Source organism: Frieseomelitta varia, unplaced genomic scaffold (genome assembly GCF_011392965.1).
Source record: "Frieseomelitta varia isolate USP_RPSP 00005682 unplaced genomic scaffold, Fvar_1.2 scaffold_539, whole genome shotgun sequence".
NCBI lineage: Eukaryota > Metazoa > Arthropoda > Insecta > Hymenoptera > Apidae > Frieseomelitta > Frieseomelitta varia.
Window position 1 is genome coordinate 79,141 of NW_025110300.1, and position 19,998 is coordinate 99,138.

A 19,998-nucleotide genomic window follows, 5' to 3' on the forward strand; every position below is an offset into this window, starting at 1 on the left:
ATTAATCAAATTTCTAAAAATCCCTAAAGTTCCATAATCACAATATTAATAACACGAATTAACATTATAACTAAACATCACATTCTAAATTAAAACAGCTATAGTAAAAGAATTTATGACTTTATTTAAACAGTTTTTATCAAAAATAAAAATTCGAAATAATCACAAACCTTTTTTTTAATTACCAATAACCATTCTCGATAATGCAGTTCTCCCAAGTTAGGTTAGGTTCAGGCTTAGCCGACCGCGTGCGCCACAGTGAACTGTACGATTTCAAACTACGCGAAATAAAAAAAGCTCTGAAAATTACCTAAGTGGTCAATTTTATTTAAGATAACTGTGATACACAACCACAATGTTTATTAATCTTAATTAATTAATTTTAAAATAATATTAACTCATATTAATTTTAGTTTATTGGTATATTATATTATTTGATATTAATTTTAATTTCAATAATTGGAGGCAATGTTATAATTAATTAAAATAAAAGTATAAAAGAAAAAATTTTAATGAACCCCACGAGATTATGGAGAGAAAAAAGTATGATAAATAAAAGAATTATTTTAAATAAAAAAGATTTATGTGGATATATTAAAAATATTTTAGAAAATTACTTGAGGTGTGGGTGCCTCAGTAACATTTTCGATTTAACGATTTCACATATTGTTTATACAAAACGTAAAATTAAAAGTATATATTAATTTATTTTATCTATTTATTTAAAGCTTTTTTTTATAATAAGATAAAAAATAAAGCCTTATCCTAGCGCACTCGTATATAATAATTATTTTTTTGGTAGGTTGTTCAAAAAGTATAGGTAATAAAGTCTGAAAATTAAGAACTTAACGATGACTAAAGGAAAATAACACGATCCAAAATCCGAAACAAAAAATAGCACTTTAATATTTTTTTAAAGTGTGGTATCGTTTAAAGCATTCCAATTTATGCAGTGGCACATAACAATATTCGCAAACATATCGCGTATAACTAGTTTTTTTGTTAGCAAAGCATAATCTACATCCTCGGTGAGGATATGATTTTTTTCCACCCGTAACAATTAGTACTAATTTGTGTTTTTTAAAATCTGGAGATAGTCTTCCTGGTGGGTCATATTTTGGTGCTCGTCTTGTTCTTTCGAAGGTCCCGCCTCTTCGGTGTCTAAATTTTGAATTTCGTGTGTTTCTATCAATGCTATTGCAACTTTGCGTAAAAATTTTTTTTATATGTCATTTTATTTATTTTTTTATATGTCATATTATTTATTTTTCTATGTACTAGTTAAATGAATTAAAAAGAGCAGCATTCAAAAAATAAGACACTTCTTTTTTGGTCCATTTGGTGCTTTTTCGAAGAATATTATAATAAGACATATATTGGGCTGCACGGTCAACTCCTTTCATATATTTGTTGTATTCCACAACAGATTTGGGTTTTATTTTCTCTCCTGACCAATGTGAAACCTTTACCATTTCTGCCGAATGAATGGTTGAAATGGTTCTTACTGTTTTTCTTCGCTTGCCAAAGTTGTAAAAGAATTTGTCCTTTTCTCGCAAATTTTGTTTGACGTTCTCTCAATGTGATATTTTTTAAACTCTGCGGAAATTCTCCATTTGCCCTAATTGTTCCGCAAATTCTTGTATTTTTCTGCAGCAGTAATTCGGCTGTATGTACGCTTTTGTAATAGCTATTGTAATTTAGCTATTGTAATAACTGTCCATGTAAATATGATGATGGAATCCCACATAGGGTTCTAAGATTGATAAAACTGTATCTTGTAACGTTGCTTCTGAATACACTTTAAAATTACAAATGTATCCTGATGTTGCTTCGCAGAGCATTCGCACTAGAATTTCATATTTTACTAGTTTTGTGGGATTATAGATGCGGAAAGATAATCTACCTCGCCAAGGTATTATACATTTCAGGGACAATTCTTGTTTTGGTGTACATACAGCTTGGAATTTGTTTTGTACATAATTCAAAACTTCTCTTAATTTTGAATAATTTGTCCGATAACTTGTCAATCAATAAATCATTATTGCAAAAATGCCACATTCTCCATATTTGGATAAATCTATTGTGGCTCATTGTTTTCGTGAAGATTGGGGTTTCTATATATGAAAGAGTGGGCCAGTAATCATATATATCATCTTTAATTAAACCTAGAAACTTTTTTATTTCTCCCACTGTGACATCAACCCATTTCACTGCTCTATATTGTTTATGTTTGTTTACAACTTGAGAGCGATATCTATTTGTTTCTGTTACTAATAATTCAAATAAATCGTCGCCAAGGAACAATTGTACTATTTCCCATACGTTTGCCTGATCTCGAGGTATCGTATTCACGCCTGAAGTTCGATCATATGCTTCTAGCTGAAGTGTAATGTCTTCATCCTTGTCAGAGAGGTAACTAACATCATCTTCGCTAAAAAGTATTTGACGATTACTTTGACGTGTGGGAACAATGATACTATCATTGTCGTTAAGTTCATCATCACTTATCTGCATATCGTTGTCTTCAGAACAGCCTGATAGTGCGTCCATGAACAACTCATCATTTAAATTTTCATTGTTGCTTCTAGACATTTTCAACAGTATTTTTTTTTAACAATTATATATTGTGCTTTATAGAAGCAGTTCGTAAGTAATTGCGAACAATTTCAAATCAAGTAACTGATAATAACAGGAAAAAGAGAAACGCGTTGCGTTTAAAGTCAACTTTAAAGTCGCTAAAGACTTACTTTAAAAAGTGGGGAGATCTTCCCGATCGGTCGGCTAAGCGTTAACTTTTGATTGCCATCAAGTTTTACCAATTGAATAAAAGAGTTTATTAAATAACAAATAATACGTTGTATTAAAACAACGTTTCCTCTGTCCAATTAATTTTATCGCGTGAATGACTGTTATCCGACATTTATTAAAATCGACCGAGCGCATCGATACAACTTTTCGAAAGTTCTTATTAATTTTCCAACGGCGTATCTCGACGTATGTATGCACTTGCATTTCAGTTTCATTTGCCGGCAGAAACCGGAGAAGCCATTGTCACGTCGAACCACTCACTACGAACGGTACACTTTTATCATCTACTCTTACGTGAAACTTCACGCCGATTTAGAAAGGTTTCTGTTGACAGAAGCGTCAAAGCGTGGGCCGGCGCTTATAAATCTATTAGTACGTGAAAACACCGCTAGAGACTTCCACTTGTTTGTGCAATATAGTGATTATGATAATTTATATTTATATCACAATACTATAAATAAATAATAATTTTAATTGTTTATATAAAAATATTATCAATATCACAAAATATAGAATTACTCCGTAATTAATTTTAATTGTTTATATAAAAATATTATCAATATCACAAAATATACAATTACTAATAATTTAATGAAGATTACATAATGGAAGTTAAGTGACGAAATAACGAAATAACGAATGAAGAATTTCTACTATGGCTACAATATATATAAGTGTCAGTAAACATTTCTATGGTGATAATAAAATTAATAGTTATTTTTAAATATTCTAGTGTTTATATTAAATACACATCTCGACGGAACATAGATGTCGTTGATCTAAATTCTTCGAAGTAGAGGTCGCTACAGCAACACGTTCTACATTAAAACGCGCGAATGTCACAATGAAACATCTTGTAAATATTAGTATTTTGTTACGACACTTTAGATCCAGTAGTACACATATTATCGTTCTTGAGAAATACTGGAGGTTTTCATTAGATTTAGGGGATTTAATGTGATGTGTACTGACGTGTCAACTTACAAAGGACAAATCTGATGCTTGCATGATTTACAATCAACAACGTCCAACGCTCGTGTAATCTCAGTCTAAATTGGAATGCGAAATTCGAAGCATTTTTGATATACATGTATATAATATAATTTAATATATACATGTACGTGATATATTTTATATATATTCGATATGTATTTGATATATTTTATATTCTTTAAATATATTTTTATATATATTCTTATATATATTTTTCATATTTATTATGTTTTCAGTATTTCTTATTTTCTATATTATTTTATATATATTGATAATGTATTTGATATATTTTATATTTTTCAAATATATTTCATTTAATTGTAACTTGATTGATAACTTGAGATAATATTGAACAGGTATTCCAGGACCAACAGCAGTCATAGTCAGAGCCGAAGAGGCTTTAATAGTTATACTGGTTCTCCTCCTTTGGGCTGCGGCAATCGCGTTGTTCTTCAATCGATGGGGAAAGATCAGAATGTTGGAGCCGTATCAACCGAAATTTCAACAACAACACAGACAGAGTTGCACCACGATTGAACAGAATCAGCTCCAGGTAACGCAGATAACAGCGTGATCTAACACTGAAATAAAATTTATAATCAGCATAGAAGTTTCTATTGTGAGGTGACTGATTATTTTTTATTATATTTAATGAATATACATTATTTGCTATCATTATTATATTTAAAATTAAATTCATATATTTATTTCATTTCAGTTATTAATTTATTAACATATGATTAATGAAATACCAATATAGACAGGTACATATTATACATATATATATATATCAATAATCTGTATTGTATATATATATACACATTATATACACATATAATTTATATACGTATCGACGTATTATAACCAATATAATAATATAATTATAAGTTCTGCGTAACATCAGGCCTGTAGAATTCGTCTCAACCAAAACTGATTCACAAATGACTATCTCGTTTGTTCTCAGAACCGGCGCACGTTCTCCAAATGCAACATACTCTGCGGAGACTATCCAACAGAGTACGAATTCAACTGCACTTCCGGCCAAACGCGACCAAGGCAGAACAGCGTGTTCACTGGCTCCAGCGCGTCCCTGCTCCCAGGCAGCCAAGGTACACCGCGTCGCACGAAGAGCGCGTTCGATCTTCAGTTCTTGATACTCTCCGAGAGCAACGCGGCGCCCGACTCCTCCACCGGCGAGCAGGAAGCTGGGTCGAGAAGCAGCAAGCCGTCCAACGAGTCCACGAGACTGTTGCTACGCGAACGAAAGGCCAGCGTGTGCCAGTCGGACAGAACCGAGACGACCAAGCCTCCCACACGAGACAGAAAGATGTGCATCTGTCAGTTCGACTGTTCGCCGAGAACCTGGCAACGTGACCGCGGAATGAGCGTCTGCCAGTTCGACAGGATGGACGCGATGGCCAGGACGTTGCAGAGAGACCGCGGCGGGAGTATCTGCCAGTTCGACAGGATGGACGTGTTGGCCAGACCGTTGCAGAGAGATTGCGCAGGCAGTGCTTACCACTTCGACAGAATGGAGATTCTGGCCAGGCCTAATTTGTCCTACGGCAAGTGCTTGACGAGGGAGAGACGCGTGAGTACGTGCAGTCTTCTGGAGAAGGACGAGGAGGCGACGAGAGACACTCGGTTAGAACGGCGTATGAGTAGCAGTAACGTTGAGGGGATTGAGAAGGCAGACGCACCGACGGAGAATGTGGAAAGTGAAACGGTGAAGCAGAAGATTTTTGTCAAATGCACGTCAAAAGCTGTCGGGAGTAGCTTTTGCCAATTGGATCGACCGTCTTGTAGTAAAAATTCCGACACTGTGTTTGGATATAAGGCTACTTGCGTGTAACGTTATTATGAGGTTATATAGAAAACTTTATTTATCTGAATTTCTCGAGGGATAGATATATAGATTATAGGAGTTCATTAATATATATTATTTTTTATTCACGTAGTCAGTCACGAGGGTTTATGTACAATTTTGTTTTTCTCGCTCAAGACTTGAGACACATTTTATTTTTAACATCACAATGAAATTTTGAGTATGTTAATAATTTACAGATTCTTTGTTGTATAAGGTATTTTGAAATATAGTACTTATCATAAAAGAGAGTGATGTGAATATCAAATATTTAAAGAAATACTTTGTTCTTATTTTTATTTTTTTTTATTTCCTATTTAAAGAAACAGAAGTGTTTTGAACATTTCGCAGGTATTACGTTCATGTATTGATTAAAATTATATAAGTTTTGGAAAGATGTTTCTAATGTTAATTATTTATCAGGAAGAATTAAAAAATCTGAAAAAATGACGTAGTCTAGTACAATTACTAAAAAAGTACATGTGTACAAAATCTATTTCTAACTGTTATACTTTTTACTATGCACATGACAACTGCATTGAAATATATATGCATTAGATTTCCATAAAATCGTGATTTCGATTTGTTGCATCAAATACTACTGTTTTAGAAATGGTCCAATTTTAATTAACAGATTAATTAATGTACGTACCATGTAGACCTTCGTGACTCACTATAATAGAAACTAGCATTTAGATAAGTGAATTCGATCGGCTAAAGTTATCGAAGATTAACTAAAATTCCGTTCAACTAAACGGAATTCAGATAAACGAAGTTCTACTATATATAATTTACAAAAACAGCGTTGTTTGTTTTTCTCTAATTGCAAAGAAAACAATTTTCTTTTCTAATTCTGTGCAAGACTGCGGGATTCACGTTCTTGTGATTATTTTTATAGATAGCAGTAAGTTCACAGAAATATTCGCTCCTTCAATTGCAAATGAATGGTCTTTAACAACACAAATTCCAAGATTCTTAACTCTAATAAGAATGTTAAATAATTTTTGAAATTCTTTAAGATCTATATCTCTGTAATATAATTCTTTTATTACTAAACTGTAGATTTTTATGCATTTTTTTAACTTTTCACGAATATAATTAAAGAAGCAAACGCTAAATAGAAATTAGTTTCATTCTACTAAATGTTATAATAAATATTTTATTTTTTTTTTATCTTTTTATATCATATGCGACATGTGTATCTTTGCACATTTTATTTTTTAATTATTCATAAATTTATTTATTTATAATTTGGATTAATTGTATAAATATCTTAAAACAATTATTTTAGCTAATAATTTAGTTAATGGAAAAGAAGAAAGAATAAAATCGAAATCGAAAATTTATTAAGTAAATATATACATATAAATTCGGATAATTTATCCTAAAAGTGAAGACTATTGTGCTCATAATAAGGGAAAGATATAAAATATAAAATATTCATTCGAAAGCGTTCGATTCAACAAAAAAATATATTTCGTTAATCTTTCGATAATTACTTCTTAATGTTCCGCGTACAAAAATTATTAACACTTTTACGAGCGATATTGTGTAATAAATTTTCTACATTTTCATGTATTATATGCATTCAAATCGATTTTCCAGACGTGCATAAAAATCTACAGTTTAGTAATAAAATTTACAATAGAATATAACAACGTGCATAGCATCTGCACCTCGTAAAATGTGAGAACAAAGATTTTATGCTATTTTAATATACGACGAATGAAAAATTTTTGAAACAATCGATTTTAATATCAAAAGAAGATACTGAAAAAAGAAATGTATAATAAAAGATGCGAACTGTATTTTCAGGAATTGCGATTTTTAGCCGACAATAGTCATTTATTACCATGTATCAAAGTTATGAGATTTCAAGAAGATATTCTGGCAAAAGTTTCGTTTTTTTTTTTTTTTTTTTTTTTTGCTATTGAACGAAAAATAACTTTTTATTTCGTAGTTGAACAAATTTTTATACCAATAATTTATTCAAATATATCAATAATTTATATCAATATTTCCCTAATTTTTGGTATATTGCCTAAAGTATTTTCTAAATACTCTCTAACTCTTGTGTGTCAACAGGTATTCTTATTAGAACTTATGTTAAATTATTTCTCATTTTATTTGAATAATTTTACTTTATTTGCAACGTTCTATATTAATGCATTGTACAAGTAAGAAATTATTTAAAAATGATTTATCTGAATCTTATCACTGGATGAAGCTATTTTTTCTACGTTATTTCTAAAATGATTTCTATTTATTAATAAATTAGTTGAAATAATTCATTATTTCGAATTATTATTTTTTTTTTATTTTATTCCAAATAAAATGTGCCTAAGCCTATCTGTACGAAATATGCTGAATGAAAACAGAGATCCTATAATAAAGAAAAAGGGGAAACACAAATTATTAAAATGCGTGTATTTTAATAATCAATTCGTATTATTAAATTGTATTCAGATCAGTTTTATTAAAATCTCCTGAGATGTTCAAAAATTGTGAATAATCAAATCAAAGGTTGCATTTTCAAATGTCTCTGAGCTTTCAAATTATTTCTGTTATTATAAAAGATGATTCTAATGTTTTCGTATTTCCATATTTCGAATTATTTGTCCAAGTAATACTTTAATACTTAAGTAACAAAAGTAATTCTAATATCTCTATTATTACAAAAAGTAATTCTTCTTATCGAAAAATTAAATTTCAAAAATTTAATTCATTCTTTTTCAAAAGAATCGAAACGATTTCATTGCCACCTTTACCGAAAATAAAGATTTCTCTACTTTTTAACCACGAATTATTTAATAATTATTTATTTACGTATAAACAACAATTTAGCAATATGTTATAGAGGAAGAAGTCACTATTATTAGAAGATGCTCTTTAATGTGGAGAAAGGTAACCGCGACAACGATTATTTCCTCCTCGTAATTAACTCTGTTGCTGTTGATCGACAAGTCGGAAATTAATCGGATGATAAACAAAGAAACTGCTCTGATTCTCTGTAGCCTGGTTTGAAACATCAATTGCCTTGCTACGATCATCAAGGTTTTATATTTCAATCTTTACATCATTGGACGGAAAATGAATTTCTAACATTTAAGATGTTCATTTAGGAAAATTATGTATATCAAATAAAAATAAATTGTAGTTGTAGTAGGTTTGTTTTTGCATGTCGCAACAATATTCTCAATTAATAAATACTGTCCAAAGTCATTGTCACGTTACAATATATAAGTGGATAAAATAAGTGTAAAATTTCTTATATTAAATACGATAATAAATAATTTAATAAAAAGAAAAAAAGAAAGAAAGTTATGATGAATTATTCGAAGATAATGATCCCTAATTTCTTGCATTGTACTTTTTAACAGATTAACTTTATAACAGATTTTATAACATAATTTACAATGTAACAAATTTTATAATGTAATATAATAGAGATATAAAAATACTAGAATATTTTTTACAATTTTCGTACATTTCGAATATTCGTACAATTTTACAAGTTAGAAATTAAATTGCTAGTATTAATAATATATTTTATTCAATCGTTGTTGCACAATGGTTGTTGTTTTATTAAAGGAGTTCACAGTTATATTACAACTTACACTAATGAACTATTCTATATACAAGGTGTCTCTGAAGTCTTTTTACAATTTCAAAAATTTATTACAAAGGCAATTGATGAGATATCTTCGTCAGATTTGTTCTATGTACTCAGTGGTTATCAAGGTTTTCATCACATTGCAGTTCAGATACCTTGTTGATTAATAAGATATGGTTAAATAAATTACAAAATGATTACGGCTCAAAAGAAGGCACAGAGTGTGTATCATGGTTGTTCGGTCTTACCGAACACAATGAGGGTCAAAATGTGGTGCGACAAATAAATTCATCGAGCCACGGACAATAAACTCCTATCTTGTAACTTTTTCTACGGCAGGGACTTCCCGCGACCGTATTTCATATTTCAAACTGACATTTCCGTATTGTAGTTATATTTGACTCTTAATTCCAAGGCTCGATGAGTTTCTTTATCGCATCGGTCCCCACCATAAACAGGACACTAATAAACCGGCAGGACATGGAAAATAGAATCGTTAGTTCCAAGAAGCAATTGTCAAATTTATTTCTTGGAACTGACCCTGAAAATGTTTGGAAAAACCCACCTTTCCGATCACAGGATCGGAAAGGAAACAAAGAGGGCTCGGATATATAAGAGCCGACTCCGAAACAAAATAGAACAGTCTTATTCTCAAATCAGCAAGAAAACCTCCCGCGTGTCTGCCGGTTCGCGTCTCCAAACCAGTGCATGCCAGGGTAAGAACAATTTAGAGAACAAAAAAAAAAAAAAAAAAATACTCTTGTTTTTTCTAATCTTACGTTTCTAATCTCAGTGCCCAATATATTTCTGTGAGTGAATATTCAAAAAAGTGTTAGTCGTAGGATTCAATTCACACTCTTTAATCAATATCACAAATCAAACTTTACTTTGAACTAGCTGCATTTCATTAACGTTGAAGGCAGCGAGCCACCGATCGGCTCGTACGTCAAAGAAAAGAAAATACGTAGAACTAGATCGGCACGCTACAATGGTTTATTGAAACCAAATCGGATCTGCAGACTCAGCGAAACTTCTAGAACTAGGTATGAAAGAGATCCACAGTCACGTTTATCAATTCGTGCATGGCACAACAAATTTATGGAGACAGGGACAGTGTTCGATAAAGGGAGGGGTGGACGACTAGAACATCTGAGGAAAACATCGATCGTGTAAGAAATCGAGTACCGTCTTGATGTGCTTCGTGCAACTAATGGTGTTCATATAGAGGTGTATTAAATGAGGCAGAAAAAAACTTAAATATATATGTCTCATTTTGTAATAATTTCCACTTATCTGTCTTTTCATTTGCCTTTGTAATAGATTTTCGAAATTGTAAAGTGACTTTATGGACATCCTGCATTTTTTTTTGTGACATTTGAAGAAAGTTCCATCCTTTCTTCTCTTCATCTGATTTTTATAAATGCATAAAAACTTGCAGACCTGAAGTTATTAAGAGTCAAGGTACAATCAGAATTGAAGAAATTCGTAACTAATTTCACAGATATATGTTATCGCACAGGTGATCGCGCGACATACATATAGATATAAACGAAAATTAAAATGAGCCGCCGCAAGCGGCAATGAGTGGCGCTCGTTTATCATTGAACGTTACGAGATGCAGTTACCAATGCAGTTTCACTGTATGCAAAATGTAAAGGAACACTTTTACTGTTACCTAACCGCGTAACTAGCATATATGTACGTGTCGTGGCACACGTACATTGTTATCGGCCTTCTTATTACGATGTTGAAACGCACGATAACTCGGTGACCTCTGGTCAATTAATCTTGAGATTAACATTTTATTCACAGTACGGCGACCAATCCACTAGCGAACCGCAGCTACTTCGATGCGTATCCCACGAAAATTGCATTCAGAACAATGAAAAGTTTGGTGAACGATGTTAAAAATGCCGTTACGGAGTCTCTCTTCGGTATGTCGTTCGCATTCCCTCAGTTGGAGTATCAGGTCTCGCACAAAGTCGTTCTTATGCCGAACGTACGTATACATAACCTTAAATGTTGTATGTCGATTAACATAAAAACTTAAATATATATATATAGACTTATTAATAATTTTAATAAGTTTTTTTTATTTAATTTAATTTTTTATTTTAATTAATTAAACAATCGTATTTTAGCTTGAGGACAGGAAGCATAAGGTATCTTTGATATGCGGCGGCGGAAGTGGGCATGAACCTTTTTCGGCGGGTAAGTTGTTACTTTAATTACCTTGTTTCGATAATTATTTAAGGAAACAACTCGTAAATTTCTATGATCTTCAGATATCTTCTGATCTTGTCAAGGTTAATATCTTAACACTTTACCGACCGGTAGCTTATTAATCGGCTACCGGTCGGTAAACCGTTAAATAGTGTTACTTATCTACGGGACGTAATAACAAAACGATCCTTTTTTTTTTTAATAGTTAGAAACAAATAGAAGTTAGAAGTTGGAAACAAATGTTAGAGAAAGAAGACGAGAGATTCACAGTGGTCTATATATTGGTGATCATATTTTTTTCACAAATGTAACAACGCTTGTGCATTCTGCATTATTTTTTTTAAATAAAAATGCATTTTTTTTTTTTTTTTTTTGTTGCACGCATTTAATGCTTCTACGTAAAAAAGTAACTATAGTAACGTAATGAAAAAATGACTAGTTTCAAAGATATTTGAATTTGAAATTTAAATTTTATAAAACTTTTTTTGAAAGACAAAGACAAAAATATAACGTGCGACTCTTGAATTTGTTTTTCCTCGTCTTTCATCACGAAAAAAATTGAGGATAAAATATTTTTTTAAATATATCAATTGTACCTCACGAGCAAATAAACTTCCTAAGATGGGATTATTCGGTACGCGAGTTTTAAATATTACATTTAAGTACGCGCCAGATTTAATGCGCATGCGCGTCTGATGCGTATTTATTTTGAAACCAGTCAGAACTTCAAAACCTATAAAATACGATTTTTGTTATCGAACTAAGTTGAATTAAATTTCACATGTATATATACATTATTTAAGTATAAAGTACATACATATGTACAAGACTAATAATATCTCGATCATTTAGCTTTTGTAACTGATAATCTAGTCTAAACACTCTTGTGCATCATAATTTTATCGCTCTCAAAATAAATTGCTCAGTAATAATAACATAGATACAAGATATCTATAAAAATAGAGATAGTCATTTAAAATAGTTGTTTAATCATGAAACTGTGAAACTAGGGAGATAAATAAAGTTGAAGTATATGATTAAATTAAAATTCATGAAATCGTTACTTACGGTATTATTATTTTCAATGCAAAAAGATACAAGTAAAAATAATAATATGTATATATATATATATATATATATATGTAATACTTTAATTTTTAGAATTTGTCATTATTTGAAACTTTATTAAATTATTACTGATTATAATTATACTTTATAATTATTACTTATTTGAATTATTACTTATACACTTTATTATAATTATTACTTATTTAAAACTTTATTAAATTATTACTGATTATAATTAACTTTATTATAATTATTACTGATTATACTTATATTATTATTGTTAATAGATTAATCATCTTTAATAATAATTCAATATAATTAATTATAATGTAATATTAATTGTATTTAAATATAATTATTTAATTAATAAATTAATTAATATCATAAAAATAATTAATAAATTAATAAATTTTAATATCATAAAAATAATTAATAAATTAATAAATTTTAAAAATATAAATAAAATATAATGAAATAATAAATAAATTGTATTTAAATATAATTAATAAATTAATAAATTTTAAAAATATAAATAAAATATAATGAAATAATAAATAAATAATAATTAGTGTAATATTAATTGTATTTAAATATAATTATAGTAAAGAATATATAATTTTTTTTCAGGTTACGTTGGAAATGGTATGCTAGCTGCAGCTGTAGTAGGTTCAATATACGCAGCACCACCGTCAGTACACATTTCTTATGCCATTGAACGTGTTTCCCGATATAATAATAGTAAGTTGTACGTTATTACATAATTTCGTTGCAATTACAATTAGATCAAAACAAAGGAAGATCTGAATTTTATTATTCCGTATGATCTTATGTAAATTTCAGCTCACTGGAAGTATATCTAATATTACTGTCTTAATCTCAAATTATATGAATCACTTAGAAGAGATCATCATGATCAATTCCATAAATTAAAATACACAGAATGTGTAAATTTCCAGCGGAATTAATTTTTCTCGAGAGTTTACAATTTTTTATACTATCTTCTTGTAACAAATAAAGTTATGAAAATAAGATTCCCTTTTCGAAACACTGATTTAATCTCTTGATAATTATTATTATATTATTAATTTATTGTCATTATATTTATTATTATTAATTTACTATATTATTATATTTATATTAATATTTATATTATTATATTATTATTATAATGTGAAATTGATAATTTTACAACAAGTGACATAGCTTTAGAGATTTAACTTTAAAGAGGATAAATTTTGAAATATTCCATATATGTAGTAAATAATGTTTTCAGCTGACGGCGTTTTGATGATCGTCCCGAATTACACTGGAGATTGCCTCAATTTTGGAATAGCAATTCAGAAAGCTAGTCAAAACGGTATAAAGGTAAAGGAAAAAGATAACGAATAATGACTAACGATTTACAACATCAGATTTATCTGTGACTGAATCGTAACAACTTTCATAACAACAAATAAAATTCTAAATAATTCTAAATAAACCGTTGTTTATCAATAAACTTTTATGTCATATGAAAAATAAACGATATAATATTTTTTGCATTGTCTTTAAATCAAATATATCGCAATTTTAATTTAAAATTACTAATAATTTGAACGTCAGAAAATCTCTTTCGAATATTTTTATTTCTACAATATACTTTTCTGGTCTGTTTTAACGTTACTATTTATTCTGTTCAACATTTCAGATTGCTGAGGTGATTGTAAATGACGACTGTAGTATACCAAATGAAGAACAAGGTGCTGCTGGCAAACGTGGTTTAACGGGAATAATATTTGTTATAAAAATAGCTGGTGCACTGGCAGAAAAAGGATTACCACTTGAAGATGTCACTAAAATTGCACATGATGTTTTGCAAAACACAGCCACCTACTCGGTTGGATTAACAGCATGTGCGATACCCGGTTAGTAACTGATGATTATTATTATTATTATTAAGCTGTCAATTAAAAATTTCACTCATTTATTCAGAATCTTATGATTATTAGTAAACTGTAGATAAAAATTTTTTGTGAATTTACAATCCCCTAAGGAAATTACTTGTTTCATCTATTAAATATTATAACTTGCACATTATATTTTAAATGCTATATCTTTTGAACAGTACATTACATATATATGTTTTATATGTATATAAAACTATCATCTTTCATTCAATAATTATTTCATTTATTCATGTTATAAAATCATTTTTAAATCGCCTAAAAGTAGATAAAATTTTATACAAAAAAAAGTTGTGAACTTTAAATTATAAAAATTGTTTTTAAATTCACGTTTTATTTTTCTTAACAAAAGTTATTTTTAAACACTTCAAAGTGAATAACCCCCTCCTTGTCTCAATTTTCTATTTGCATTTCTCACTTCTACATATGTATCTAAAATCATGAATCAAATTTATTTATTAAGTGAAATTAAACGTATTGTTAAGTTAAACAATATCTTTAATTAAACAATTAAAATTATCTGTAACTAACAAAATTCACGTGTTAAATGTTTCAGGTGAACCTCTGATGTTCGAGCTTGCAGAAGACGAAATCGAAGTTGGACAAGGAATTCACGGAGAGGCTGGTTACGAAAAGATGAAGTTGAAACCGTGCAGTGAAATAGTTGCATTTATACTGAAACGTTTGCGCGATGCGTTATCCTTGGAGAGTGGAGATTCGGTTGCAGTTATTATTAATAATTTCGGAGCGTTGAGTCAACTAGAGCAAGGGATTGTAGTTCACGACGTGGTGAAACATCTTCGTAAGTAATAATAAAGCCTTTACACGTTTGTGCAATAATCCAACGCGAAAATTTTTATTCTGAATACTGAACATTTCTGAATACTGAATAATTTTTATAGATGATACAATTTTTCAATTGCACGTATATTTTATGATACAAATTGTTACTGTATTAATACTTTACAGATGCTTTGTTGCATAAATCTATTAATAAGCAAATTTCAAAACAATCATGTCTACATAAATTTAACTGAATAAATAAACTTATCAATAAATTTCATTAATCGACTAATTTCATCAATTTCGTTAATGCAGAAAGTATGAACATAGAACCTCTTCGTGTGTACGCTGGGCTATTAATGACATCGTTAAACAGTGCTGGCGTGCATATTACTCTTCTAAAACTACCTGAAAATCAGAAAAGCCTATTCCTTGGTTGTCTGGACGCACCTACCACAGCACCAAAGTGGCCAGGCTGTGTGTACAGCGTTCCTACCGAAAGGTCACGAAAAATTGTTCAGGACAAAGTAATCCTAACGACAAAAAGAATTGGAATAGAAATCAGTGCAGAATTACAGAGCTTGTTGAAGCAATGTTTGAAAAGTGCCTGCGAAAGTATAATTCAACAGGAAAGTCATGTGAATGATCTGGACAGAGGATGCGGAGATGGTGATACAGGATCAACGCTTAAAAGACTTGCCGCTGGTATGTATTAAAAATCACTATTAATAATAATATATTATAATAATAATGTAATAATCACACAAATAATCACAATATAATTAATATAATTAATTCTCTATTAGATGTATATTTAAATAACACAAATTGCACAAATCACAATGTTATAATTAATTCCCTATTAGATGTATATATTAAATAACATCTGAAAAATAAAAATCTGCAAAACTGAATATACAAAAATAGTATGATTCAAAGTAAAATGTTTGCACATTTTTGTTGAAAATTTTCTATTTTCTATTTAAATATATTCGTACAAATAAAAATTTATAGAATCTGCTAGCCTCTTAATTATTATCATTTTCTTACATCAATCTTAACTTAAATTTTCTTTTCTCGTACGTTTGTTTTCAGAAACTCTGGCATATTTAGATAAATTTCAATTTTCGCATCCATCATCTGTATTTCATGAACTGGCTGATATAGCTGAACAAGAAATGGGCGGCGCATCAGGAGCACTCTACTGTTTATTTTTCACTAGTATTAACGCAGAACTGGTCTCAGCCACTGAAAAAGATGGTTGGCCACATATCTGGGCACGTGCATTTCGCAGGGGTTTAAATCATTTAATGAAATATGGAAAAGCGAAGCCAGGAGACAGATCTTTGGTAAGCGTTTTCTTAATATTTATTATTAGATAATGCAGATTTTTATTTTTATTACAACTACTGATTCATTGTGACTTATTGATTCATAAAGTAATATAAAAATAATAAAGTAATAGAAATGATTATTATGATTTATAACTGTTATATCTTATCTCTATTTCAAATCTGTATCTAATTATTATACATATGTCCTTGAATTAATTTTAAGATTGAGCAATATAAATATGGAAGAATAGTTATATATTTCAATTTGCTATGATATTTAAATATTTTTTGTTTTTTATAAGATTGATGCTCTCAATGCAACGTGTGAAACTTTTGAAAACAATTTACACAAACCGTTAGCAGAAATTTGTGATGCAATAAGGATAGCAACTTGGCAAGCATGTGAATCTACAAAGAATATGAAACCTAGGTAAATAATATATGATTCTTCCTTATAAAGAAAAAAAAAAATAAAATTTGACGAAAATCGCTTTAAATTGTCTTTGCATAGTGATCATGAAAGTATATACTAATGATTGTCTGTGAACAAGTTTATTTCAAAATAAACGTATTCTATAAAATAATTAATTTACACTTTTAACTTCTAATTCTTGAGTTTTAATTCTTAATCTCTAATTTTTAATTTACATTACAGGGTAGGACGAGCCAGTTATGTAAAACAAAAACAATATTTCCAGAATGTAGACGCTGGTGCATATGCTGTGGCAGTTTGTGTTGAGACTATTACAAATGTGCTTAAAGATCTCAAACTTTAATATTATGTATTGCTCTACTTTCTTTTGATATTTTTATTAAAGACATAATTTTATATTAATGTATCATGAAATATTGATGTTAAAACTAATTTGTAATTAGTACAATTATTATATATTTTTATTAATATGTTATTATATATTAGTAAATAGTCAATGCAATATAATTATAAGAGAGATTAAATTCTATTAAAAGTACTAACGATACAAATAATGAAAATCTTGCAGAAAAGATCAATAAATGTAAAGCTCATATTTTAAAAGATCAATAGATGAAAAATAAATGGTATTTAGAAATTGAAATTGTAAAACCTGTGTATCAATTATAATTGAGCTTTAAAATTTTGATTTGTGATGTATGTAGTAAAGGATGTATGTACTTAATTGGATAACAATTTTAATTACTGTACACAGATACAACTGATATATCTTTAACATAAAATAATGAAAATATTAGAAATGAAGATACCAAAAGATAGTATTTAATCTCATATCTAAGAAACTGTTAACAACATTAAAAAATTGTATAAATAGTGAGTAGACTATAGATTTTTGGAAAATTCGAAAAATTTACTAAAATATATATTGTATGAAAAAATATATGTATTTACAGTATAGTAATTGTTGTAACATTTAATATACAAATCAATTTTTTACCTACTTTTTGATCAAAGTTTTAATTCTATTTACAAGAATTCATTACATCAACAAATGTACTTAACTGAATTAACTTCATAAAACTTAATTTGTCTAAAATATATTGATAATAATTTTAAATAAATTAACAACTGCCACTTCGCCGTTAATAATTTCTTATAAAATGTTTATTTATATTTTCTGTAAATTTGCGCGTACTATGAATCATAAAATATGTTGGAAGTTAACTTCTATTCGTATTCAGTAATATATTTTGTTATGTTTTATGAGCATGTTTCACGTGCAATCTAATAATAATTTATAGAAAGCAAAAGCACTTCATAACTATGAGATGACAATATCTTTTACTATCTATTCTAACTTTCACATCTTTGAATAGTGCTAGAGCAATCAGAGCGTACAAGATGAACGGATTCCAAATAAATACGTCAGTTCGAATTCAAACTCGATCGGTGATACATCATTTATTACCATCATTTATAATAATTTTCAATTGCCAAGATGTTTAAATTTTCCCATTTATATATTTTTATTATTATTCTTGTTATTACAAACGCTGCAAAAAAGGAACACCAACTTTTTCCAGGTAATTTATTAATTTTTTCTTTCATTCAAAGAATATGTAAATTTGTTATCTTTTCATTTATATTAATTTTTTATCATTCTGTCAATTTGATCGCTAAAGAGCAAATTAAGTTGGAAAAATGAGATACGAAAATAAGAAGTAATTTGTAATGTAAATTAATAAATAATTGTCTTTAAAAATAATGAAATAATAATTGAAGAAAATTAATAATAATTAATAAATTGTCTGTAATGTAAATTTCGGAATAATTATATAATAAATGACGCTAAATGAGCGTATATTAAATATATACTAATCAATTTACAGTATAAGAGTAATATTAATTTGCAGGTGTAATTGAAAGATTGAGAAAAAAATCAGCCAATGAAGAACCCGCAAGAATTATTGCAATAAAAAAACAACTATTCCAGTACGTATAATACCGAAATATATTTATTTATTTATTTACTTCTACGTATTAGTGCTATGCAACAATGAAGCAAAATCCTTGAACTTTCTTATTTTCTTTAAAATTCGTATTAAGATATACAAAACACTATTTTTTTCGGATAGATTTATATAAGTATTGATAAAAATAATAAAAAATATTTTTAATACAAATTTAAGAGATATGAAATCTTTAATCAATGATAAAATATGTTTAGAGAAAAATTAAAAAATAAATAAAAATTATAGAATTCATATCCAAGATACACAATAAAATATGTTTAGAGATATTTTTACGGAACATCAGAAAGATGACAAATTGCAATTCGGCTACGTTTGCGAAAATCCGGTTCAATGGGAACAAAGATTCGAAGAAAAAGACCTTCCGAACAATCGTCATCGTGGAAAGGTATAATAAAAATATTAAATTTGAATTATTGCATAATAATTAAGACATTATGATGTTTATTATTGAGAATTAGCTTTTAAAATAATAAATAATATTTGCGCAGGTCAAATGGGGAAACATAAATGGCGGCTATGGTGAACATTATTGGGACATAAATCATAGATAATCTTAATTCTCCTTATTCTTATTATAATTTTATTTTCATTTCAAGAAAGAGAAAGAATTTAACATAAATTCTTAAAATTTACCATGAAATTTAACCGAGATTATGCGCACTAATAAAAACTTTTTTTTATATTTGATTCAAATTTGAGATATTTTTTAAGCTTGGCAAAAAGTAAGCGAATTGCATACGAACTAATCATTATTATATTTTTGTAAATCCATAATTATAATATAAGTATTAATTCATACACGGTTCATGTATATTTTTCTTCCAAAATAAACATTATTTTGTCCCTCATATCTATGTCTATTTAATTAAAAACTTATACAAATAATTTTCTTAGATCAGAAAA

The 19,998-nt window shown here is 28.7% G+C and overlaps 3 protein-coding genes across 7 annotated transcripts in view; all 3 read left to right on the forward strand.

Annotated features, from left to right (window-relative positions):
- LOC122533562 overlaps nucleotides 1-5,848 on the forward strand; it is a 66,978-nt gene extending 61,130 nt beyond the window's left edge. The window contains exons 3-4 of one of the 3 annotated variants that reach the window (XM_043663403.1): nucleotides 4,158-4,358; nucleotides 4,761-5,848. In XM_043663403.1, the coding sequence (XP_043519338.1) occupies nucleotides 4,158-4,358; nucleotides 4,761-5,653 (1,094 nt within the window). In that variant the 3' untranslated portion in view covers nucleotides 5,654-5,848. The remainder of the gene's footprint in view (nucleotides 1-4,157; nucleotides 4,359-4,760) is intronic. The other 2 variants (XM_043663404.1, XM_043663401.1) reach the window with 2 other exon arrangements.
- Nucleotides 5,849-9,971: 4,123 nt separating this feature from the next.
- Nucleotides 9,972-17,504, forward strand: LOC122533561 (triokinase/FMN cyclase-like). 3 transcript variants are annotated; one of them, XM_043663398.1, is made up of 11 exons: nucleotides 9,972-9,994; nucleotides 11,091-11,277; nucleotides 11,420-11,489; nucleotides 13,197-13,307; nucleotides 13,843-13,934; nucleotides 14,257-14,473; nucleotides 15,069-15,314; nucleotides 15,611-16,000; nucleotides 16,391-16,644; nucleotides 16,932-17,059; nucleotides 17,285-17,504. In XM_043663398.1, exons 1-11 carry the CDS (start codon nucleotides 9,987-9,989, stop codon nucleotides 17,403-17,405), a joined length of 1,824 nt encoding a protein of 607 aa, XP_043519333.1. In that variant the 5' UTR covers nucleotides 9,972-9,986; the 3' UTR covers nucleotides 17,406-17,504. The 3 variants fall into 3 exon arrangements, with proteins under 3 accessions (XP_043519333.1, XP_043519335.1, XP_043519332.1); XM_043663400.1 differs by lacking the exon at nucleotides 9,972-9,994 and adding an exon at nucleotides 10,405-10,447; XM_043663397.1 differs by lacking the exon at nucleotides 9,972-9,994 and adding an exon at nucleotides 10,844-10,929.
- Nucleotides 17,505-18,248: 744 nt separating this feature from the next.
- On the forward strand, nucleotides 18,249-19,751 carry LOC122533563. Its single transcript, XM_043663405.1, has 4 exons — nucleotides 18,249-18,645; nucleotides 18,976-19,054; nucleotides 19,357-19,480; nucleotides 19,584-19,751. The coding sequence occupies exons 1-4, from the start codon at nucleotides 18,561-18,563 to the stop codon at nucleotides 19,644-19,646; spliced, it is 351 nt and encodes a 116-aa protein (XP_043519340.1). The 5' UTR covers nucleotides 18,249-18,560; the 3' UTR covers nucleotides 19,647-19,751.
- The last annotated feature ends 247 nt before the right edge of the window (nucleotides 19,752-19,998 follow it).

Coding starts and splice junctions, on each gene's coding strand:
- LOC122533561 (XM_043663397.1), top strand. CDS start 10,859: ATGAGTGGCGCTCGTTTATCATTGAACGTTACGAGATGCAGTTACCAA. Junction 13,935..14,256: donor CTAGTCAAAACGGTATAAAG/GTAAAGGAAAAA, acceptor TCAACATTTCAG/ATTGCTGAGGTGATTGTAAA. Junction 15,315..15,610: donor CGACGTGGTGAAACATCTTC/GTAAGTAATAAT, acceptor TCGTTAATGCAG/AAAGTATGAACATAGAACCT.
- LOC122533563 (XM_043663405.1), top strand. CDS start 18,561: ATGTTTAAATTTTCCCATTTATATATTTTTATTATTATTCTTGTTATT. Junction 18,646..18,975: donor GGAACACCAACTTTTTCCAG/GTAATTTATTAA, acceptor ATTAATTTGCAG/GTGTAATTGAAAGATTGAGA. Junction 19,055..19,356: donor ATAAAAAAACAACTATTCCA/GTACGTATAATA, acceptor AAATATGTTTAG/AGATATTTTTACGGAACATC.